At 41.6% G+C, this 24986-nt stretch overlaps 1 protein-coding gene across 1 annotated transcript in view; it reads right to left on the reverse strand.

The window, feature by feature from the left end:
* ubr4 (ubiquitin protein ligase E3 component n-recognin 4) overlaps positions 1–24986 on the reverse strand; it is a 223878-nt gene that overhangs the window by 195242 nt on the left and 3650 nt on the right. The window contains exons 2-8 of the mRNA XM_059952034.1: positions 10414–10511; positions 9832–9935; positions 8748–8877; positions 8479–8618; positions 6685–6787; positions 5734–5875; positions 276–400 (exon numbers count right to left, since the gene is read on the reverse strand). Coding sequence (XP_059808017.1) covers positions 276–400; positions 5734–5875; positions 6685–6787; positions 8479–8618; positions 8748–8877; positions 9832–9935; positions 10414–10511 — 842 coding nt within the window. The remainder of the gene's footprint in view (positions 1–275; positions 401–5733; positions 5876–6684; positions 6788–8478; positions 8619–8747; positions 8878–9831; positions 9936–10413; positions 10512–24986) is intronic.

Below are 24986 nucleotides of genomic sequence, written 5' to 3' on the forward strand. Positions count from 1 at the left end.
TGGCATGGATATGATGGACTAAACAGCTTTCTGTGTGTAACTATTCTGCGATTCCAATTTGAATGAGAACTGAACAAAAGCGATAAAACAGATACCAAAATAACCAATGCTCAATGTAATCAACTTGTCAGAGGATGAATAACAAGTTTTAGCACTTTTTCTCCCAGTCCATATTATGGTTATGTGAACTCCCAATTCACAGTTCATATTATGACATTTAAAGTACGTATTCATTGCAAACTCTGAAAGGGTGCTCCACTTGTTCTCATACACACCTGCATATAAACAACTCAAAGCCAATATAGTTACATCCTGTAGTCTTTCAGGAGTCAGAGGTTCAAGAACAGGCAGAGAGAGTGTGTCCAGTGCCATTGTAACATCAATAACCAAGGAATGGAATCTGAGGAAACAGCAACAGTAATGAAAGAAAATATTTAGAAAACATTGTGCAATAGAAATTAAAAAAACACACATTAATGTTTGAAAAGATCTGTCAAGTTTTCACCAGAGCAAAGTAACAGGACCCATTCATTAGTAATTAGTATCTCCCTCCGCAAATGGATCCTTGACTTCCTAACCAGAAAACCACAATCCGAGTGGACTGGAAATAACACCTCCACCTCGCTTACAATCAAGTGGCGCACCAGAGGGATACATGTTTGGCCCACTGCAGTACTCTTTCTATACCCATGACTGTGTTGCCAGAATTTCAAATAATAATGAAAGGCGTACAGGACTGAGATGTACCAGTTAGTTGAGTGGTATTGTAGCAACAAACTGACATTCAACATCAGCAAGCCCAAAGAGCTGATTGTGGACTTCAGAAAGCATAAGATGAGGGAACACAAACCAATCTTCAGGGGATCAGAATTGGAGAGAATGAGAAATTTCAAGTTCCTGGGTGTCAATATCTCCAAAGGACCCAACCTGTATGCAACGTATTAATGCAGCTATAAAGAGAAGACAGCAGCTAGATTTCATTAGGACCTTGAACAACACTCGTAAACTTCGACAAATGTACCATGGAGAACATTCTGACTGGCTGCATCACCATCTGTTATGGGGGGGGGGGGGGGGGGGTCTACTGCGCAAGATTGAAGTAAGTTGCAGAAACTTGTAAAATAGTCAGCTCCATCATAGGTGCTAGCCTCGATAGTATCCAAAACATCTTCAAGGAGCACTGGCTTAGGAAGGTGGTGTCCATCATTAAGGACCCCCACCACCCAGGGCATGCTCTTTTTACATCCTGTTACCTTTGGGAAGGGGGTACAGAAGCCTAAAGGCACATTCAGGAACAGCTTCTTTCTCCCACCATCCGATTTCTAAAAGGACATTGAACCCATGAACACTACCTCACTACTATTTTATTTCTATTTTTTTGCACTATTATTTCAACATAATTATTTAATAGACATATATATATATTTGATGTAACTCAGTTTTTTCCTCTATATTTATTTATCATACTATATTTGTAAAGGGGGTTTCTTCTTTTTGCTTTGTTACTGTGTATGTAATCAAAAGGGCTTCTTTGTTTTGTTAACTAGCAGGAATGCTCCTTTGTTGCGAGAGAGTGCTGGAAGCTTGTTTGGGTTAAAATTTACTGATAACGAGAATTGTATTCCTTTGTAAACCAAATGGGGATTAATGTTCTTTCTTCTGGGTCTGTAAGCGGTTGTTGACAGGCTTTTGGGCAGATCGGCACGAGGGGGTGAGAGAGAGAGGACGCAATGCTGTAAGCTGGGCGAGGAACAGACCCCAAACGGGGGTCCGAGGCCAGGAGGTACTCCGAGGAGGGGGGATGAAGCTAGATGTGCTTAGTTGACCTCTCAGAGGGTCCTGAGCTGCGAGTCGAGGAGTTCGGAGGGGATTGAATGGTGGCCAGAAGACTTCAGTAATTGAGCTCCAACAGTTGTGCACGAAGTGGTTTGGACTTTGATAAGTTTGGCACCTTTTCTTTATTTTTTCTCTTCATATATATTGTATTGTTATTAATCACTTAGTTATAGTAACCTTTATAAATTGTACTCATTTAATCGCTTATGGTGTACTGTCTGTTTTTGGGCGAGGCGGGGACATCACACAGCATCCACACCAGCTGATTACCCAGTTTGGCGGGGCCGAAGGCTGCTCCCCCTAGACGAGAACGAGCTGAGCGAGCCTGAGGTGACCCAGGGGGTTACATTGTGGGGGCTCATCCGGGATTGATTTCTGTGGAAGCTGTGTGATCACCCTCTTTAAATTGTGTCTGCGGCGAAGAGCTGGTGTGCTTTTGTAGGTGTGCGATTGCTGGTTATCACTGCGTGTGTGTTGGGTGGGGTGGCTGCTGTTGGTAGCCTGGAGGTCATTGTTCGAGTTCCGACTAGTGCTGACGAAATGGTGGTGGGACCATGGGCTGTCCGTACTGTTTGGAGAGTGAGGAGTGACAGGTTGGGATGTTTCAGCAGTGGTGAGCTCCGCCCGGTTGTTGGAATAATGTCCAGCCCTAAACGGGTGGAGGCGTGGGCGGAGCGGACCTCTCAGTTGTTGGGTGACTGGCAGTGCTTGGCTGAGGAAAAGCGACAGGGACGGGTTGAAAGTTTGAGTAGGTGGGCTGGTGATGTTGTTAGAACTGTCGGGCGCAATTACCTCGAAGTGACAGCTGCCAGTTCTGGGAAAGTGTGGGAAAATGCGTGTGGTTCGACTATAAGTCAAATGCCGCAGCTGGGGGGGCTTATCATATCTGTGGCAGGAGATTGGTGCAAAGTCTTTAGGGTATCCCTTTTGCCTAGGGGGGCAGGTAAATTGATTGTGGTGCCAAGGGGATCTGTCAAGGGGATCAGTTGTTCCGTTGATTCAAGAGGTGTCGGGAAACTTAGAGGAGGCTCAGTGGGGGAATGGCTTGGGGTCTCTGGGGGAGCACGTTCCCAGCAATGTACCAAGGAACTCCCGAAAGGAGCGGACCCTATTCCGGAAGGCTTTGAGGGACCAAGCGCACAGGTGTTGTGACGGATGGATGGAAGTCAAGTTAAAGCCATCCTCGGCACCGGGGCGTCAGTTAAGTTGCTGTACAGTTAGTTTTATAACCGTTATTGGAAGCATTTACCCTTGACGACATTGAGGGCACTGGTGATTTGGGGTACCAGTGCCGTTGATTATCCAGACGACGGTTGTTGGTCAGTGAAAATGGAGTTCTTGGAGGAAAAAGTGGAGGTGACTGAGGTTCATGAATCGTTAATGCTGATGTGTCCGGACACTGTTGAGACGGGCAGCGTTTCTGTTCTAGAGAGAACCAATATCCTGCTGGTGCGCTTGGGGGCCTGCCCGGAGGAGGTGGGTGAGCGCTGTTTGGAGGTATTGTCGATGCACCCAGAGTTTCGAGCTACTTGTGCGAACGTGTGTAGCAGCATTGGGCCGATACCAAATTCAAACAAGAGCCAGTGGTGGTATGGCCTGGGGCAAGTATCTGAGGGTGAGACCCTCTTCGTGGACGCTGCGAAATACCACGAGGGAGGGGAGTTGACCGCTGAAGACACCTTGGAGAGAGAGAGGTTGCGGCGACTGGCCCCTGAAGCCATGGAAGACGTAGGCAGCGTGTGTGTGGATTATAGTGCGTTGAAGAGGCGCACTGTCAGAGACCAGAATATGGCCCTGAGGGCCGAAGAGGCGATGGCCTGTCTGAGTGGTGCGACGTGGTTTCAGGTGCTGGATCTGAGGAATGGATGTTGCCAGATCCCGATGAGTGAGGCCGACAAGGAGAAGACGGCCGTTATAAATTCCCTAGGAGTCTTCCGGTCCGAAAAGATGCCACAGGGCATATCTGGAGCCCTTGCAACCTTCCTGCGGGGCAGGTGGAAGACCATAGGGGATGTGGAGGCATTTGGAGTTTTGGTGTATGTGGATGATCTCTTGGTATTTGGATTTGCCTCAGGAGAATATGAAGTGAGGTCGTTGCAGGAGCGGCTGAGAACTACAGAGTTAAAGTGTTTTCTGCACACATGCCAGGGCTGGCGAAGGTCACAGCTTGTGAGTGACTGTCTCTACGGAATCAAGTTTGAAATGAAGACGGAGAGACTGGAGAAAGTGATCTGGAACCATTCGGAAGACTTACAAGTTGGAGAGAATGAAGAAAGTTGTCTGACTGAGGGCAATAGCAAACTGAGAACCTGGAGAGGGGAGTTTGCGGAGGTGAAGAAATTACAGACAAAACTCAGAAGAGGGAAGCGGAAGCTTGAAGGGAACCTGAAGATGACCATCGACAGTTCAAATGAAGTGCAAAACCTGAAAGTTGATCTGGAAGAAGTCATGAGGAAGAAAAAGCTGGAGAGAAGTGCAGTGAATACTGAACAGGAGGCTGAAGAGACTGCAGGAGCAGCGGGCCACGTGTTTCCGTTTGGAGAAGATCAAACAGCAGCTACCGATCGCAGAAATGAGGAAGAATACAGATTCGATGGATGATGTGCTGGATGTGTGGTACATGCTGCCTTTTGCTGACTTTCCCTCGATTGAGGAAGAGACCTTTGGCCCTTCTCCCATTGAGTCAGGTGTAGCGGGGAGGGTTAGCTGTGTGCAGTGTGGGGCATGAATGAGAGGTTGAGAGAGGAGTTGGTAGTGGGCCCAAGGTATCCCCAGTTTTGTCCGAGCCTGAAGGGTTTAGGTGAGGGGGTACGGAGGTCGCAGAAGGGTTAGGGAACTCCCAGATAGTTGGCCTAAGTAGCGCCTGAGGAACAGGGCGTGAGGTTTACTGTGTGGGGAGGAGATGTCACTGTTTGTGCTTGGGTTATGGTGTGTTGGCAGGAAAGGTGGCGAGTTATTTAATAGTCATGAGGACATGACTTTTATTTGGTGGGGGGAGAGTGTAAAGGGGGTTTCTTCTTTTTTCTTTGTTACTGTGTATGTAATCAAAAGGGCTTCTTTGTTTTGTTAACTAGCAGGAATGCTCCTTTGTTGCGAGAGAGTGCTAGAAGCTTGCTTGGGTTTAAAATTTACTGATAACGAGAATTGTATTCCTTTGTAAACCAAATGGGGATTAATGTTGTTCTTTCTTCTGAGTCTGTAAGCGGTTATTGACGGGCTTTTGGGCAAATCGGTGCGAGGGGGTAAGAGAGAGGGGACGCAATGCTGTAAGCTGGGCGAGGAACGGACCCCAAGCAGGGGTCCGAGGCCAGGAGGTACTCCGAGGAGGGGGGATGAAGCTAGATGTGCTTGGTTGACCTCTCAGAGGGTCCTGAGCTGCGAGTCGAGGAGTTCGGAGGGGATCGAATGGTGGCCAGAAGACTTCAGTAATTGAGCTCCAAGGGTTGTGCACGAAGTGGTTTGGACTTTGATAAGTTTGGCGCCTTTTCTTTATTTTTTCTCTTCATATATACTGTATCATCATTAATCACTTAGTTATAGTAACCTTTATAAATTGTACTCATTTAATCGCTTATGGTGTACTGTCTGTTTTTGGGCGAGGCGGGGACATCACACAGCATCCACACCAGCTGATTACCCAGTTTGACGGGGCCAAAGGCTGCTCCCCCTAGACGAGAACGAGCTGAGCGAGCCTGAGGTGACCCAGGGGGTTACATATTTATTTATCATATACTTCATTGTGCTACTGTTGTAAAGTTAATAAATTTCTCAACTTATACCAGTGATATTAAAGCTGGTCCTGATTTATGTATCTCAAAAAAGTAAAAATCTTTAATGTACTTCACATCAGGAAGGTTAAAAGTCACACCTACAAGTTAAATTTTGACTGTAACTCACCCATTTCGTACTGCAGTTGCATCTGCAACAGTAGCAGGCATAATGAAAAAGGAGTTTGCAGAAACAGCATCCTGGAAACGATTGATGTATCGCAGGAAGTAGGGAAGGTTTAAGCAGACACGTAATAGCTTCTCAGAGCCCCCTACAAAATGACAAGGGAATTCAACATATTTCTTTTAACATTTGAGTTAAATACAATGACCAGACAAAGAACCTACATACAGAATTAAAATCTAGCATAGCAAATGAACCGTAAACCGAATGAGAAAATATATTTATTACTGCATTACTTTCTTTTAAGTGTAATCCTAATAGGTTCTCATTAAGCTACTGGCTGTCAGTCACTCTCTTCTACCTCCAGTCTCACCTAGCAATTGTACTCTTCACTAAATTACCTATATGTTTCTCCACCCATGTGTCAAAATGCATCAATCCCACAATCTAACTCTAGCTAGTCACTCAAAATATAGATACTTCAAAAGTATTATTTCACAAATAACAGCAAGTTTACAAATACACACAAGGTCACAAAATACAGACAGACAATTGATTTTGTTGGTTGAGACATCATTTTAAATTTAAGTAACCATTATTTAATCAACACAGGTTTAAAAACTATAATCCTGGCCTTGTTTTTATGAATGTGGATGAACTCAGGTCATAATCTTTACTCTATGACAAACTACGTCACAATTCAGCCACAATCTTACAGAATGACAAACAAATTCACTGATCAAAATGGCCTACTCTCATTCCGATGTAACCAATTGAAAATAGTTTTTACTTAAGCTAAGAACCCCAATTAACTGGCTATACACAATGTTTATTAGACATTATCACATTTATACAAGATCAGTAGTCATACTTATCACACGAATGATTCAATTTGCTTTAAAGAAAAAATTCTGAGCGCAGCTCTCTTCATTATGAGGATTTCACAGTTAAACTCACCCAATGCTTGTAAACTGGAGACATTCTGAGCAATAAATGCATTTTTCATCTTAGTAACAGTTACTTGGTCTGCTGCTGTCTGTTCAACATTTTCTCCATCCGCCTGACCAATTAAAAAAGGTACAGAAAATTCACATTAACAAGCTGTTCAGTCATACCAGACTATGTAGGTGTTTCATTCCCCACCAGGTCAACCATTGTATCTTACATATCATATTTTCATATGCTTATTCTAATCATTTGCAGAAACAATTACACATGGTCAAAGCACAGCAAGATAAAAGAAAGTATTTTCCAGATGGAAATAAGTATTTTTGTGAAGGATTCACAAAGTTGTTCAGAATCAATGTATTTTCACCTTCAATCTAGGTTCACATCCAGGCTTAACTGACAGAAAATGACAGTCAAAAAAAAGAGCCTGAGTATTTAATAAACAACTTCCAGTAGGTAAAATCCAAATCACAACATAAATAACTCAGCAATAACTTCCAATAAATTGGTCAAATTAACTATTCAAAAGAATAATGCAGGTAAATCCAAAGGTACTCTTCCCAAATTAATTATGGAAACTCTGAATTTGAAGAAACAGGTGAATAAAATTAAAATACAAATTAGCCATCATATGACTGGGTGACAAAACAGGTTTACTGAGCAGAAGACAGTTGATTCTGGTTAACTGGAATACAACGTGACCAGTACATTCTGGCCAAATTAAGCTGCACCCAATTAGACGAAGCTTCATGGAAACAGTTAAAAAGGTACAAACACAAACGGAGTAACAAATTATGTATTTAAATGAAATACAGAACAAATTACAATACTTATAGCACTACAGTACTATAAAATTGTATTAGTTCCTAATAAGTTATCGATGGAGGAAATCATCGAATGTATGGTGCCATGTTCTTTTGATTGATTATAAACAAACAAAATCAGCGCAGACACCTACAGCAGATGGTGGACTGGCCTCGAATAATGCTTTCAACGATTGCATCCTGCAAATCTTCATTTTCATTGTAATGTTCAATATGATAGTCAATAACTTCAAATTCTTTGTAGTTCCTAACTTGTTGAAGTAATTAAATCATTTCATTCTCAATCCCAACCATTTCCGGCATCTCCAAGCCTGAATGAACTACAAAAACTACAAAAACAGTTCTGAATTGCCTTACCTCTTATTTCTTGCCAACTATCAGTGACAAAAATCACAGCTTGTAGTTTAAAAATTAAAAGCTGTTTAAAAACTGTTTGCTCCAAGCACAGTATAGTGTCTTAATGGTCATCTGACTGACTCTACTTAGAAACTGTTTGAAAACCTCCTGTCTGAATTAAGTGGGATCGTTTCCCAAATAAATCTTGGCTAGTTTCTTAATTAGTTTTCCTTTTTTTTTAAAGAATTGTCCCAAATAAACGGCAGCCCTGAATAACCGATGGCCCAATTAACAGAATCCACTGTAGTTTCTTTCTATTCCTATCCAGAAGAGGGATTGCCACACTGTACATCATCTGTAACTGCTTCAAAAAAAAAGGCTGTTCCCCCAACATTTATGACAAAAAAAAACAGAACTCATGTTCCCTAAAATAAATATCTTGATCAGAAACAATTTGGCAAATTTCCTTACATAAATGCATTCTGAATCACTTATCATTTAGAATTTTCTCATGGTATCTGTTGCTACTCTCCTCATTGGTAATACAGTACTGCAGTAGAAAAAATCTGATTTTTGTCATAATATCCTATTAATTTATGAATCTTAATAAAAGCCTTGCTCAAAAGATACAGAGTTCATTTACCTGAGCCACAGGAGGAGGAGCAGATGAGGTCGACACATCTGGGTTGAAAACGGAAGTCAACTGGTTCAAGAAATTCATTTGTACCTCCTTTTGTCGTAGTTCAGGTGTCAACGGAGAGACAGGCTCTTTTTGATCCTCCACTAAGTAAAGAAAGTTATACATAGAAGTTAAGCATAACAAACCGTCAATAACCTCTGAGCACCAAGGATTAAGTAAAATTGGGTTACAGTAACATGAAAATGAACTGAGATTCACAATCAAAGGCGTACCATCTGAGAGAGTCTTCACTGTCTTCGGCAGTTTGGCTGACTTCATCATCGCTGTGAAAGTAATTATCTCAGTCCTGTCCAGTCGGCTGCAGCCAGTGCAAAGGCCCTTGATCAAGAGGATCAAGTGTTTCTGAGGAAGAAGTGTGACAACAAAATAAGAGTTGAAAAGTAGAAAAATGCATACATTTACAGCAAAACATTTTTGAACAAACCTTTCTATTCAGTTAAGCCCTTTCAAGATTACTGTGCTTTTTTATTCTTATTACTTCAGAAAAATAATATTGAAATTTATGGAAGTTGGTTGATATAAAAGATGTGCTGAAGATATATACACACTTATGTACATTCATGAATACATTTTGAAAATAGCAATAAACACCAAAGGTCACTGGTTGCCCTAAGCAAGAAAGAATTCGAGGTAGTAGCCAAAAACACTGCAAAACATAAATGTTAAGGTATCTTCTAAAAGCAGCAAGAAGAGGAATTTTGTCAAGAGAAATAAGGCACTAAGAATGGGAAAGGGAATAGGGAAGGGCTTTATAAGCCAGTAAAAGTAGATTACAGCTGATCTCCAACCAATGTAACTTCTTTTTTGTTTCCTTTTCTTTAATACTTAACAAAAATGCTATCAATTTCTGTTGAAACTTGCTTTTGCAGGAAAATCTGTACTTAAAACCTTCAGACATGTCCATCCTTCTTTGCCCCAGGATCTATAAATCAAAAATGCCCCCAGATAATTAAAACTATTTGGATCTTATGATGCACTCAGGACATCCTAAAGAACAATCAAGTACTTTTAAATGTGATCACTTCACACCGCACGGTTCTATTCACTGCAGTGAAGTAAACAACCAGCTGACTTTATTGGTGCAGATCAGAACTCTTGGTGACCTTTCTAGATGATCCCCAGGAAAGGTAATAAAGCCATCATCAATACAATAGGTTACTTACCAGACACCTATGAGAAAACTAGATACAAGCATGCAAGAAGACAAATTAGAAAAATGATTCAACTTCATTGAATAATAAATATTCACCAGAGAACTCTTTACACTTACAACCAATCTGAGTGTTAAGCAATTACCTGTGAAACAGCACATGCTTCATCTGGATTCTCAAGACGCATCAATGAGAATTCTATCAGGACTTTACATGCAGCAGCAACAGATAGTAATTGATTCCTAGGAACTAGAAATGTTGGAAAAGTTGGTAATTAGTAAAATAAAGTTTTCAAAACATGAAATATTTTACTTTACAAATTTAACTGGAAAGGATAATTCTAGAAACTTTTGACATAGGAGATGCTTGAACAGGACAAACTGGATAGGTCTTTCACAGAGTCAGCAAAGGCATTATAGGGTAAATGACCTCCTCTCGTGCTGCATAATTCAGTGATATGATGTAATATACATATAAACAAAAGGGTCATTCAAAATATAATTAGAAGCTAAAAAAAATTGGTAATGTGTTGCAACCTTTGACTTTATTTTTAATCTTATCAGAACACTTCCATATTTCAAGATGCAGATAATCCTCCAAATCTTTCTCTGGGGTTTAAAGCCAGAATGGCTTAAACCTGAAGGATTCTGGTGCTTCTACACTGACAATCATTACAATTCTCTATCAAAAGGGCTTTTATGATATTAATTTGATCAGGAATACTCACTTTGTGCACAGACTGTTGATATGTAATGTGCAGACAAAGCCACAAATGATGAGTAGAATGGCTCATAATGTTTTTCATGATGCAGAATCTCCTTCTCACTGAAATGCAAAACAAATCAATCAGAAGCTTTAAATTAACACAAGTACCTATGAATCCATCAAAGAAAGATTTATAGTAGAGCAATTCAGATAAACATAGAAGTGCTGGGTATAATCAACAAGACAGCCAAGCACCTAGAAGGTGAAAAAAAAGTAACGTTTCAAGTCAAAAGGATTCAGTTAGGGTGAACTTGTTTCGAAGTCATAGTAAGAGAGCACTTTCAATGTGTGCAATCCTGAACATTCCTCAGATCTCCCAATGGCCTCCATCAAGAAGTTTGCTGAGCTTCCTGGGTGCATTAATGTAATTAATGGTCACACTGATGTCATTAAAGCTACTCAGATCCCTTGCAGTTAACACTTCCACCCACATCTGGATCAGGATCATTATACTACGTGGAGCTGAGTGAATCAGGATAATAATGTGGAAGAATGATGGCACCAGCGATCACTAGCAACATTCTGTGGGCTGAACACAATTGTCCTAAATATTCTTTAAAATATACCCCTTTCAACCTATTCTTACTGCAATCTGCAGGATGTAACTTCCCTCTAAGCAATGTACTTTTAAATCAACTTCATGAACTACAGATCTCATGACTCAGCAGACCAGGCAGTTACTGCATGTTTAAGAGGACAAAGGTTCATCGTCGTGGCCGAAAGTGAGGCACTGAGGACGGGACTACAAGCCAGGCTGAAACACAGTGGAATGAGGCCTCCTCTACCCAGCATCTTGTTGGCAAATGTGCAGTCACCAGAGAACTAAACTGAGGACAAGATTGCTTTATTGTAGAGAAATGAGATCCTTTTGTATTCTATGTATGACCAAGAGGTGGCTTTCTCTGGGCACACCAGATACAGCAATGAGACCAGAAGGCTTGATGATTCACAAAATGGACCGAACTGCTGATTTGAAAAAGGCAAAAGGAGGAGGTGAATGTTTCATAATAAACTCTTGATGATATTCCAACATGGCAGTTTTCTCAAACTTGTGTTCCCCCAACTTGGAACAAATGGTCAAAAGCTGTCCATTCTATTTTCCTGGGTAGTTCTCATCTGTCACTTTGACCACAGTTTATATACCAGCAGCCAACTATAATCAAGATCCCACAGTACTGCATGATGCCTGAAACGGCCCATCCCAACGCATTTCAGATCATATTTGGAGACCCTGCTAAATCACCATCAGCATATAACCTGCAGTACCGGGGGTCCCAATACATTAGACCACTGCTATACTAAGATAAGGAAGGCCTATTGTTCCATGCCCAGAGCATATTTCTGGAAATCTGATCACTTGGTTGTTCCTCTCCTACCTGCATACAAGCAGAGGCTAAAGAATGAAGCTCCAGAGATTAGGACAACAAAGAGGTGGTTGTGAGAGGCAGCGAAGCGGTTACAGGATTACTTCTGAGTCATTGGACTGGGCACGTTCAAGTACTCATACAGAGACCTGAATGAATACATCATGGCTGTAATGGACTTTCTCAAATCAGCTGTAGATGAGTGTGTCCCCACAAATTCATTGAGTCTTGCCCAACCAGACACTCTGAATGAACGATAAGATCCAAATTCTGTTGAGAGCTAGACAAAGGCGCTCAAGTCTGGTAATCAAGAAAACTACAAGAAGTCCAGACACGACCTCTGGAAATGCCACCTCTCGGGCAATTCCAGACCAAACTTGAATCAACTAAGGATGCATGATAGTTGTGGTAGGGTTGAATACTATCACCTCTTATAAAGTTAAATAAAGTGGCATAGGAAATAGCAGGGCTTCACTTCCAGATGAGCTTAATGTCTTCTATGCTCACTCTGATCATCAAAACATGGAGGAACCATCATGAATTCCCATATCCCCCAATGATCCTGTAATTTCAGTCTCTGAAACCAACATACAAGCAGCGTTCAGGATGGTGAACCCATGAAAAACATCCGGCCCAGATGGGGTATCTGACCAAGTACCAAAGACCTGTCCTGATCACTGGCTGTGTTCACTGAAATCTTTAAACTCTCACTTCAGCAGTGTGGGGTACCCACTTGCTTCAAGCAGCCTTCAATTATACCAGTGCCCAAGAAGAGCATCATTACGTGCCTCAAATGACTATCGCCCTTCATCCACAGTGATGAAGTATTTTGAGAGGTTGGTGATGAAACACATCAATTTCTGGAAGAAAATCAACTTAGATTTGCTCTAATTTGCCTACCAGAGCAACAGGTCCACATCGATGCAATCTCATTGACTCTTCACTCAATCTTGGTACATCTAGACAGCAAAGATGCATACACAAGATGCTCTTTATCAACTACAATATTCAATACCATCATCCTTTCAAAACTAATCAATTAACTCCAAGACTTCAGCTTCAATACCACCTTGTGCAATTGGATCCTGGATTTCCTCACTTGTCGACCCACCCCAGTCAGTTCAGATTGGCAACAACATCTCCTCCACAATCTCCATCAGCAGACGTGCACCACAAGGCTGTGTGTTTAATCCTGTGCTCTACCTGCTTTACACTTATGACTGTGTGGTTAAGTTTGCTGATGGTACCATTGTCAGAGGCTGAATCAAATGTGGTGATGAGTCAGCATATAGGAAAGTGACTGAAAATGTGGCTGCGTGGTATCATAACAACAACCCCTCATGCAATGTTAGCAAGACCAATAAGCTGATTATAGATTTCAGAAGGATATCAGCGGTCCATGAGCCAGTCTTCATCGGAGAATTAGAGGTCTAGAAGGTTAGCAATTAGGTGTTTTTACTTCGGACGACCTGTCCTGTAAAGTGCAATTACAAAGAAAGCATGGCAGCACTTCTACTTCCTTAGGAGTTTGCAGAGATTTGACAAACTTCAACAGATATGTATTGCAGAGTATATTGACTGGGTGCACCACAGTCTGGTATGGAAATACAAGTGCCCTTGAATGGAAAATCCTACAAGCACTGGATACAGCCCAGTCCATCATGGGTAAAGCCCTCTCATACTGAGCACATCCACAAGAAATGCTGTTGCAGGAAAGCAGCTTCCATCATCAAGAAACCCCACACACAGGCCATGCCCTCTTCTTGCTGCTGCCATCAGAAAGAAGGTACAAAAGCCTCAGAACTCACCCACCAGATTCAGGAAAAGTTATTAGCCCTCAATCATCATGCTCTTGAACCAAAAGGGGACAACTTCACTTGCCCCATCACTGAAATGTTCCCACAACCAGTGGACTCACTTTCAAGGACTCTTCAATATTTATTGCTATTTATTTATCTCTACATTTGCACAGTTGTCTTCCGCACTCTGGTTGAACACCCTAGTTGGGTGGCCTTGAATTAATTCTGTTACGTTACTATTCCAAAGATTTATTGAGTATGCCCACAAGAAAATGATCTCAGAGTTGTATTTGATGGGAAAAATTTACTTTCAACTTGGTCTGCCTTTTGATCTGTATCTACTGGATGAATTAATTGACTTGAAGTCAGTGACAATTGTGATACAGATTAACATGCAACATTTCATTTAATAATGTATCTTGTTTTTCCGACACAGCTATTGCAAGATCAAAGGAGTGAATCGCAACCTTTTGTGCCATATGATTCTACAGATGAACACCAATGGAATGATCTGATTTGGATGGTGGTGATCAAGAGAATAATGTCTCAAAAAGGTGGCATCCATCATTAAGGCCACACCCAGGACATGCCCTCTTCTCATTGCTATCATCAGGAAGGAGGAACAGAAGTGTGAAGGCACACACTCAATGATTCAGGAACAGCATTCTCCCCTCTGCCATCTGATTTCTAAATGAACATTGAACACATGAACATTACCTCACTACATTTTCATTTCTATTTTTTGCACTATGTGCTTTTCATATATATATTACACACACACACATATGTACTTTCCATAAGTCACAGTTTTTTCTATGTTATTACGTGTTGCATTGTATTGCTGCTGCAAAGTCAAATTTCATGGCATATGCAGGTGATATGAAATCCAATTCTGATTCTGAAGCTTTGATCTCGAACACTGTACAATACAGTAATACTGAACTGCTTATTTAGTGTTGGCCTAAAGTATATGTTTAAGTCCTGAAGGAAGCATTTCAATTCCAAGTAAATAACTTGAAACTCCTCAGAGCCCAACTTTGAAATTTTCAGGCCTCCCTAAGCAGGCTATTGATAACCTGTTAAGTCTTGGATTTGATTAACATGAAGCTCAATGAAGGTGTTGAAGTGTGGATTACGAATTAAAGACAGTTTTCCATATTTCAACACACCAGAAATCAAATTTTGTGTTGCTGAAAATGAATGACATGCAATACTTCGTCATCTGACCAAGTGCAGTATGCAAGCAAAATGTGACCTTACGGCAAAAGCGGTAAGAAAGGCCTCAGTGTAGTGCAGAATGTCAAATAGGAGATTCTTGCAATGTAAGGTTGTGATAGTAAGCAATTTTAACTTTCCACATATTGATCAAGACTCCCATACTGTAAAAGTGCTGGATGGGAAAGAGTTTGTGTTCAGTAATTTTCCCTTAATCAGTACATACAACTCCCAAATAAAGCGAGTATGATACTAGATCTCCTATTAGATAATGAAACAAGGTAGATGACAGCAGATTGTGTAGGAGAACACTTAGCACCTGATGATCATAATGCTATTAGTTTCGAGGTAATTATGGAAAAGGATAGGTAAGCCCTTGGGCTGAGATTCTAAACCAGAGAATGGCCAATTTTGATGGTCTCAGAAAGGATCGGGCAAGTGTGGAGGCTGATTTCTGGCAAAGGTGTACTTGATAAGTGAAAGGCAATCAGAAGTGATATTTTGAGAGTACAGAGTTTGTAAATTCCTGTCAGAATAAAACCCAAGGATAACAGGTTTAAGGAACCTTAGTTTTCATGAGATATTGAGGCCTTAGTTAAGAGAAAATAAAGGATATGCATAGCAGGTTTAAGGAGGAAGGAACAAATGAGGTACTTGAGTACAAGTACAAGAGAACACTTAAGAAGGAAATCAGGCATCTAAGAAGACACAAGGTTGCTCTAGCAGACAAGGTGAAGAACAATTCTAAGAGCTTTGAAAGATATATTAAATGCATAAGGATACCAAGGACAAAATTTGGCCTCTAGAAGATCAGAGAACTATTCTCTGTGTGGAGCCAACAGAGTTGGTGGAGATCGTAAGTATTTATTCCGGAGATAGACACAAAGCCTATAGATGCAGCAGTGAGGTCGTGGACCCTGTACAGATTACAGAAGGGAGGTGCTTGCTGTCTTGAGGCAAATTAGAGTGGATAAATTCCCAGGATCTGACAAGGTGCTTCCTTGGACCCTGTGGAAGGCTAGTGCAAAAAGTGCACAGGCCCTAACACATCCTTAGCCACAAGTGAGGTGCCTGAGCCTCTGACATGAAATTGTGCTGCAGTTATAACCACCAGACCACAGACAGAAAAGAGTTCTCCTTCAGATAGATTCTGACCAATGAACCCATGGAGACTGCTAAGAGTCAAACAGAAAGTTCACATCGCCCCTGAGTTTAAGCATTGCTGTCTCAGAAGCAATTAAAAGTAGTCAGAATTTGGGTAAATGAGCTGATTAACTTACCGAAGCAAATAACAGAAATAACTCATTATGGACTAATAAATTTTAAGTTTTATGTTGTAGGGGATGTGCTAACTGCAGCCAGGATGTCACTATGCATCATCTGAAATGTTGAAATTTACACCGTGGCCACTTTTAGGCACAACTGCTGTTTAATGCAAACATATAAATAACCAATCATGTGGCATCAACTCTGCATAAAATCATGCAGACATTGTCAAGTGATTCAAATGTTGTTCAGTGCAAACAACAGAATATGGAAGAATTGTGATCTAAGTGACTTTGACCATGGAATAATTGTTGGTGCCAGACAACTGCCTTTCACAAATCCATGCTGACTATTCCTAATCATATTATGCCTCTCCAAATGTTCATAAATCCTGCCTCTCAGGATCTTCTCCATCAACTTAACAACTACTGAAGTAAACCTAGTGGTCTATAATTTCCTTGGCTGTCTCGACTCCCTTTCTTGAATAATGGAACGACATCCTCAACTCTCCAGTCCTCCGGAACCTCTCCCGTCCCCGTTGATGATGCAAAGATCAGCAATCTCCTCCCTTGCCTCCCACAATAACCTGGGATACATCTCATCCAGTCCCAGTGACTTATCCAACTTGATGCTTTCCAAAAGCTCCAGCACATCCTCTTCCTTAATATCTACATTCTCAAGCTTTTCAGTCCACTGTAAGTCATCCCTATAATTGCCAAGATCCTTTTCCGTAGCGAATACTGAAGCAAAGTACTCATTAAGTACCTTTGCTATCTCCTCCGGTTCCATATATACTTTTCCACTGTCACACTTGATTGGTCCTATTCTCTCACGTCTTATCCTCTTGCTCTTCCCATATTTGTAGAATGCCTTGGGGCTTTCCCCAATCCTATCCGTCAAAGCCTTCCCACGGCCCCTAACGGGCTCTTCTAATTTCTTTCTTAAGCTCCTTCCTGCTAACTTTATAATTTTCTAGATCTCTATCATTACCTGGTTTTTTGAACCTTTCATAAGTTCTTTTCTTCTTGACTAGATTTACAACAGCCTTTGTACACTGTGGTTCCTGTACCCTACCATCCTTTTCCTGTCTCATTGGAATGTAGCTATGCAGAACTCCATGCAAATATCCCTTGAACATTTGCTACATTTCTTCCACACATTTCCCTGAGAACATCTGTTCCCAATTTATGCTTCCAAGTTCCTGCCTGATAGCCTCATATTTCCCTTTACTCCAATTAAACACTTTCCTAACTTGTCTGTTCCTATCCCTCTCCAATGCAATGGTAAAGGCGATAGCACTGTGATCACTATCTCCAAAATGCTCTCCCATTGAGAGATCTGACACCTGACCAGGTTCATTTCCCAATACCAGATCAAGTACAGCCTCCCCCCTTGTAAGCTTATCTACATATTGTGTCAAGAAACTTATTTGAACACACCTAAAAAAAACTCCACCCCATCTAAACCCCTCGCTCTTGGGAGATGTCAGTCGATATTTGGGAAATTAAAACCTCCCATCACGACAATTCTGTTATTATTACACCTTTCCAGGATCTGTTTCCCTATCTGCTCCTCAATGTCCCTGTTACTATTGGATGGTCTATTAAAAAAAGTCAGTAGAGTTATTGACCCAGTCCTGTTCCTAACTTCTACCTACAGAAACTCCCAGACAATCCCTCCATGTTTTCCTCCTTTTCCACAGCTGTGACACTGTCCCTCATCAACAGTGTCACACCCCCATCTCTTTTGCCTCCCTCCTTGTCCTTTCTGAAACATCTAAATCCTGGCACTCTCGGTAACCACTCCTGCCCCTGAGCCATCCAAGTCTCTGTAATGACCACAACATCATAGCTCCAAAACTGATCCACACTCTCAAGCTCATCCGCTTTGTCCATGATGCTTCTTGCATTAAAAGACATTATCTCAAACCATCAGTCTGAACGCATCCCTTCTCTCCTCCCTCTCACACCGTTTCCAAGCTTTCTTTATTTGTGAGCCAACCACCTCTTCCTCATCTCTTCAGTTTGGTTCCCACCCCCCAAGCAACCCAAATTAAAACTCTCCCAATAGCCTTAGCAAACCTCCCCGCCAAGATATTGGTCCCCTGGGATTCAAGTGCAACCCATCTTTTTTGTACAGGTCACTCCTGCCCCAAAATAGGTCCCAGTGATCCAGAAATCTGAATCCCTGCCCCCTGCTCCAATCCCTCAGTCACACATTTATCCTCCACCTCACTCTATTCCTATACTCACTGTCACGTGGCACAGGCAGTATTTCCGAGATTACTACCTTCGTGGTCCTGCTTCTCAACTTCCTTCCTAGCTCCCTGTAGACTGCTTTCAGGACCTCCTCCCTTTTCTTGCCTATGTGGTTAGTACCAATATGTACCACAACCTCTGGCTGTTCTCCTTCCCACTTCAGAATATCATGGACATGATCAGAAACATATCAGACCCTGGCACCTGGGAGGCAAACTACCACCTGTGCTTCTTTCCTGTGTTCACAGAATCGCCTGACCTCCTAAACATACAGTCACCTATCACTGCTGCCATCCTCTTCCTTTTCCTGCCCTTCTGAGCCAGAGCCAGACTCTGTGCCAGAGGTGCAGCCACTGTTGCTTCCCCCAGGTAGGCCACCCACCCCAACAGTACTCACACAGGAGTACTTATTGTCAAAGGGTACAGCCACAGGTGTGCTCCCTAGCCTCTGTTTCCTGCCCTTCCCTCTCCTGACCGTTACCCACTTATCTGCCTCCCGAGGCCTCAGTGTGACTACCTGCCTATAGCTCCTCTCTATCACCGCCTCAATTTCCCTGACCAGACGAAGGTCATTGAGCTGCATCTCCAGTTTCTTAACGTGGTCCCTAAGGAGCTGCTGCTCGACGCACCTAGCACAGGTGTGGCTTTCCAGGAGGCTGGGAGTCTCCCGGACTTCCCACATTTGACACCGAGCACAGAACACCGGCCTCACACACATTCTTCCTGTCTGTATTCTACATGGGCAACTTACCTTGCCTCGACACGTTGTCGCCAAAGCCTCATTGAGCCAATGCCTTCCTACTCTGTTACCCGCTCTATAAGATTAAAGATTAAAGTCTGTCCCGAGCCTTATAGGCTCCTTAGGCCGGTTTCCGTGGTGTGAAGTGAATGAGAGTACAAGACTGCCACCCCAACCCCCCCACCACCAAATAGGATGCTAGTCTATCTCGCCGCTCTATAAGGTGCCTCCTTTTAAACTCTTCTCGCTATTCTCAGGGGCTGACGTCCACACACTTGTGCAGTTGTGCCCTGATCAAACCACTGAAGAAATAACCAGCTCCTTTTAAACTCTTCTCACTGGCTGATGTTCATGTGCTTGTGACAATGTTACAACAGTTGTGTTCAGAACAGCACCTCTGAACGCACAACACATCGAACCTTTAAGTGTATGGGCTACAGCAGCAGAAAACCGTGAACAGTCACTGCCCACTTTATAAGGTACAGGTTGATGTCTCCTTGTATGGTGACAAAATGTTGACGAATGGATTGACAAGGTCAGAGAACAACTCAACCCACCATCAACCACATGAGCTACATACTCTCTGAGCTATCAGTTAACATTAGTTATACGTCAATTAAAGTCTCCAATTATTGCATTGCTATACGCATCTCTAATTTCCTGATTTATACTCTCCTGCATTCCAATTACCTTTGGAGGCCTTTCTATAACTCCCAACATTTTCAGTTATTTCTTAGCTTCACTTAACTGACTATTCTTTGAATTTCTGAGCTAAAGGCTTTCTTTACTATTTTATCACAATCTTTAATAATGTAATATTAAGAAGTTAGCATTTTGTAGGCAGTTTGTGACCCTGGCTATTTTTTGTAAGGGTCACAGCAGCTAAAATCTTGAGAAAAAACTACAGAAGCCCAAATGCTTTCTCATAAAGTAAGCTGAGTGGGTGACATCATCCTTGGTATGCAATCTGCACTTAACTTCGGTTTTGCTTAGAGTAACTTGTATCATTCCTTGATTAATTGCTGCGAGAAACCGATTTTGCTTTGTATTCCTTATGGCACCTGCAAGATAAGCATTTTAAAAAGTGGCTATTTTCAAGGGCAGGAGGCTTTGAATTGTAAGTCTGTACCTGTCTGTAACTAGACATAGTAGCAATTAAAACTGTTATATGAACAATTTATGACTGATAAAGTTAACAATACTCATCTGTACAGAAACTAAGGCGGTGAACCCACATGTATCTGTGTATGTGACTGCATGTATATAAAAAGAACTGCCTATTGCTTCAGAAGAGAGAGACCCTCGAAGCAGCCTCCGTGAGAGAGTGCTTAAGAAGGGTTCTCTCGAGTAACTTGCTAGTAAAGAGTTAAAGTTACTTTCACCATAGTACGTGGTGTCTTTGCATCAGGTAGATCGAAAGAAGTTTACAACAATAAGAGCACCATCCTATCTTTTCTATTTTGCCTGACTTTTCTAAAGGTTATTCATGGAATATTCAGTTCCTACCCTTCATCCCTTTGCCACATCTCTAATAACTAGATCACATTAGCTTCCACCACTAATTTATCTATGGTGTTACAAAATGCTGCATATATTCAAATAAAGGGTTTTCAACTTCAAAATCTCAGTATGTGCTTCAAGGTAACAAAAAGTGTTATTTTGATCAATATTTTAATATTGATAACTAAAGGGTGATATATGTGGAAAAATATATAATTCCCAAGTACATTATGCTGTGATTCTTGCCAAGAAATTAGGTACTGGCCACATATAACAATCAAAATAACCCCGTTCCAGTTATCAATCTAGTCATACATCACAATCCCATTTACCTGCCTTTATTCTGTAATTCAAATCCTTTAAGAAAAAAAAAATCTAGGGTCTCACTGTAAATTTCAATCAAAATCTAACCTGAAGGATGAGAAACATAACTGCTGCTACATCTGTGTTCTAGTCAGCAATTAAGTGAGGCAATATTGACCTTCTCACTTGAATTTTGCAGGTAACACAATTGTATAGATCCATTTTCAAATTAAACAGGTTCATTCTTGTTCAGAATTGAAGATCGCAATTAAAATTCTCCTTAATATTGTCACTTAACACCTCCACAACCAGCTGCCTGATGAAGTCAGACATATTCCAGAGTCTGCCTATATCATGCATTACACAAAAGGGTGGGGAATTGCATTGCATCCACAGACCACATATCACCTTCAGTAATATTAAAATATTGATCAAAATAATACACTTTTGGTGTACCTTGAAAGTCCATATTGAAATTTTGAAGTTGAAAGCCCTTTATTTGAATAAATGCAGCATGAGGAACTGAGACTGAAAACTGCTGTTAATGATCCTCCACAAGCCATCCAGCCTCCAGAACCTTGATATCAGGTCTCATGAAGTTATTGGAGAGCAAATAATCTTCACTAACACATTCAGAATTTCAAGATAAATCTTTTGTTTTGTTGAACTGGAGTCATGATTATACTGCAGAAAGCATGACAACCAATTTGAAGAGCTATATTGAAAGAACTGAAATACTCTGCATGTAATGATTTTGGCCAAAAATAAATGCTGTCCTCAGAGATCAGGGAGAATGCTCCTGCCCTTATTCACAGTAATTCCACAGATTTTTTTTAAAAATCCATCACAAACCTCTGGCAGAGGTTCCATTCTGCAATGTTGCTGAAGTATTAGCACATCTACCATCAAAATCTCTGGACAACAATGATCTCAGGGCAAGGCTGCTGTATCAGAGGCAGATCTCAAATTTACTGTACTGAACTTGGCTATCAGTGGACACACCAGACATAGCTGTCAGGCCAGAAGGATTTACAATTTTCAGAAGGGAACAAACCACAAACTCTGGTAAGGAAATGAACTTTTTGGTCAATTCTGTTTGGTGTACCAATGTGGGGGTTATGCCGAGCTTGTGTTCCACTGACTGAGAACACCTAATGATCAAATGTAGACCATTCTATTTGCCTCAGGGGTTCTCATCCATGATCCTGACCACAGTATATATACCACCAGAGGCTGACTACAATAAAGCATTCACAACACTAAATGATGTTATCTGCAGACAAGAAACAGCACATCCCAATGGATTTCAAATTATAGTCAGTGACTTCAACTAGTCCTGCTTGAAGAAGGTCCCAACACAGCTGACCACTGCTACAGTATAAGGAATGCCCATCGTTCCTTTTCTAGACTGCATTTTGACAAATCAGACTATCTGGCTGTTGTCCTACCTGCATGCAGACAGAGCCAAAAAATATGGCTCCAGAGATTAAGACAACTAAGTGATGGTTGCGGGAGGCAGAAAACGATTACAGGATTGCTTTGAGTCAGTGTACTGGCCTGTGTTCAAGCATTCAGCTAAGGATCTGAATAACTACACTGGGGTTGTAACAGACTTCATTAAAACACCTGAAGGTAAGTGTGTCCCCACGAAACTATTCACCTTCTTCCACAATCACAAGCCCTGGATGAACCATGAAATCTGGAATTTGCTGAGGGCCAGATCAGAGGCATTCAAGTTTGGAGATCAAGAATGCTACAAGACATGCAGGTATGATCTCCGAAAAGCCCTCACATGGGTGAAGTGTAGATTCCAGACTAGTCTAGAATCAATGAGAGATGCATGACAGCTGTGGCAGAGTTTGAACGCAATAACTTCCAATGAAGTTAAATCAAGTGATATGGGGACTGCAGAGCTACCTTTCCAGATTGAGCTCAATGCCTTCTATGCTTTGACCAGCAGAACAATGAGGAACCATCACACACCTCCACATCTCCTAATGATCCTTGGTCTCAATACATAAAGCTGCCTTCAAGAGGGCGAATGCAAGGAAACCATCTGGTCCAGATGGGTTACCTTGCGGAGTACTGAAGACCCGTGATGACCAAATGGCTGGTTGTTCACAGATACCTTCAACCTTTCACTTTGGCAGTGTGTGGTACCCACCTATTTCAAGCAGGCTTCAATCATATCGATGCCCAAGAAGAGCATGGTAACCTGTCTAAATGACTATCACCCAGTGGCACTCACATCCACAGTGGTGAAATGTTTTGAGAGGCTGGTATTGAAGCACATCAGCTCCTGTCTGAGTGCCGACTTGGATCAATTTGCCTATCAGAGTAATAGGTCCATAGCAGATGCCATCTCACTGGCTCTTCACACAACCCTGGAACATTTGGACAGTAAGAATACATACATAAGAATACTCTTTATCAATTACAGCTCGGCACTTAACACCATCATCACCTCAAAACTAATAAGCAAACTCCAAGACCTGGGCCTAAATACCCCCTTGTGCAATTGGATCCTGGGTTTCCTCACTTGAAGACCCGAGTCAGTTCGGATTGACAAAAACATCTCCTCTACAATCTCCATCAGCACAGGTGCACCATAGGGCTGTTGCTTTACACCAATGACTGACTGTGTGGCTCAGCACAGCTCCACCATATTCAAATTTGCTGATGACACCACTGCTGAGAGCCATTTCAAAGGTGGTGATGAATCAGCATATCGGAGGGAGAATGGAAATTTGGCTGAGTGGTGTCATAACAACAACCTCTCACTCAATTTCAGCAATACCAAGGAACTGACTATAGACTTCAGGAGAGAGAAACCAGAGGTCCATGAGCCAATCCTCATTGGAGAATCAGTGATGAAGAGGGTCAGTAACTTTAAATTTCTGGGTGTCACTATCTCAGAGGACCTGCAAAGAAAACATGACAGCACCTCTACCTCCTCAGAAGTCTGCAGAGATTCAGCACGACATCAAAAACTTTGTCCAACTTCTATAGATGTGTTGTGGAGAGCGTATTAACTTGCTGCATCACAGGCAGGTATGGGAACACCAATGCCTTTGAACAAAAAAATCTGACACAAGGTAGTTGATTTGGCTGAGTTCATCACTGGTAAAGCCCTCCCAACCATTGAGCACAGCTACACGAAATGCTGTTGTAGAAAAGCAGCATCCTTCATCAAAGATCCCCACCACCCTGGCCATGCTCTTCTCACTGCTGCATCAGGTAGAAGGCACAAGAGTCTCAGGACTCAGGTTCAATAACAGTTACTACCGCTCAACCATCAGGTTCTTGAACAAAAGAGGATAACTACTCATCTACTGCAATGTTCCCACAACCATTGATCTCATTTTAAGGAGTGTCTACTTTGTTATTTCATGCTCTATTTATTTCTTTGTATAGTTGCACAGATTGTTGTCATCTATGCTCTACTTGCTCTTTCATCGGCCCTGTTTACCGCTATTATTCTATAGATTTGCTGAGTATGCTCACAGGAAAAAGAATCTCAGGGTTCATTGTGGTGTGATGTACATATTCTGATAATAAATTTTATTTTGACAGTTTCACTCATTTTATTTGCAGTAATGTCATTGATCAATAACAGCAATAGTATACCCTTATTTAAAAGATTATGAAGGTAGCACCAAAAGAACCTACTTTACTCCTGCTAATGTGCAAGATAATGAAGCCCCTATGTTATTGGATATTGCACCACCCTGGGCAGTAACCAACAGCAAATGGGCAAAGTCTCAATGTTCTGACTAGCTGTAAAACCTTGCCTGATGAGGTAGCAAGAACTCCCTTCATTTTGGAGCTTCAGCAGTTTATTTGGTTAGGTGCACACCACCAACAAATTTTGTCAAGAATCTACACAAATGAACTGCAACTTTTCTCACCAATGGACCCATAAATCATTCTAGTAAAATACTGCAGAACAAAACATTTTACAAATTAATCATAGTCTGCAATTATATCCTCACAAACAGTTGCATACAAAAATCTCATCATATCACTGAGTCTTATTAGGTGCACTCTCTATGGAGACTGATTAGGCAAGAGGTGAATTCCTTTTGCACAGC

This window comes from Hypanus sabinus, chromosome 27 (genome assembly GCF_030144855.1).
Source record: "Hypanus sabinus isolate sHypSab1 chromosome 27, sHypSab1.hap1, whole genome shotgun sequence".
NCBI classification, from domain to species: Eukaryota; Metazoa; Chordata; class Chondrichthyes; order Myliobatiformes; family Dasyatidae; genus Hypanus; species Hypanus sabinus.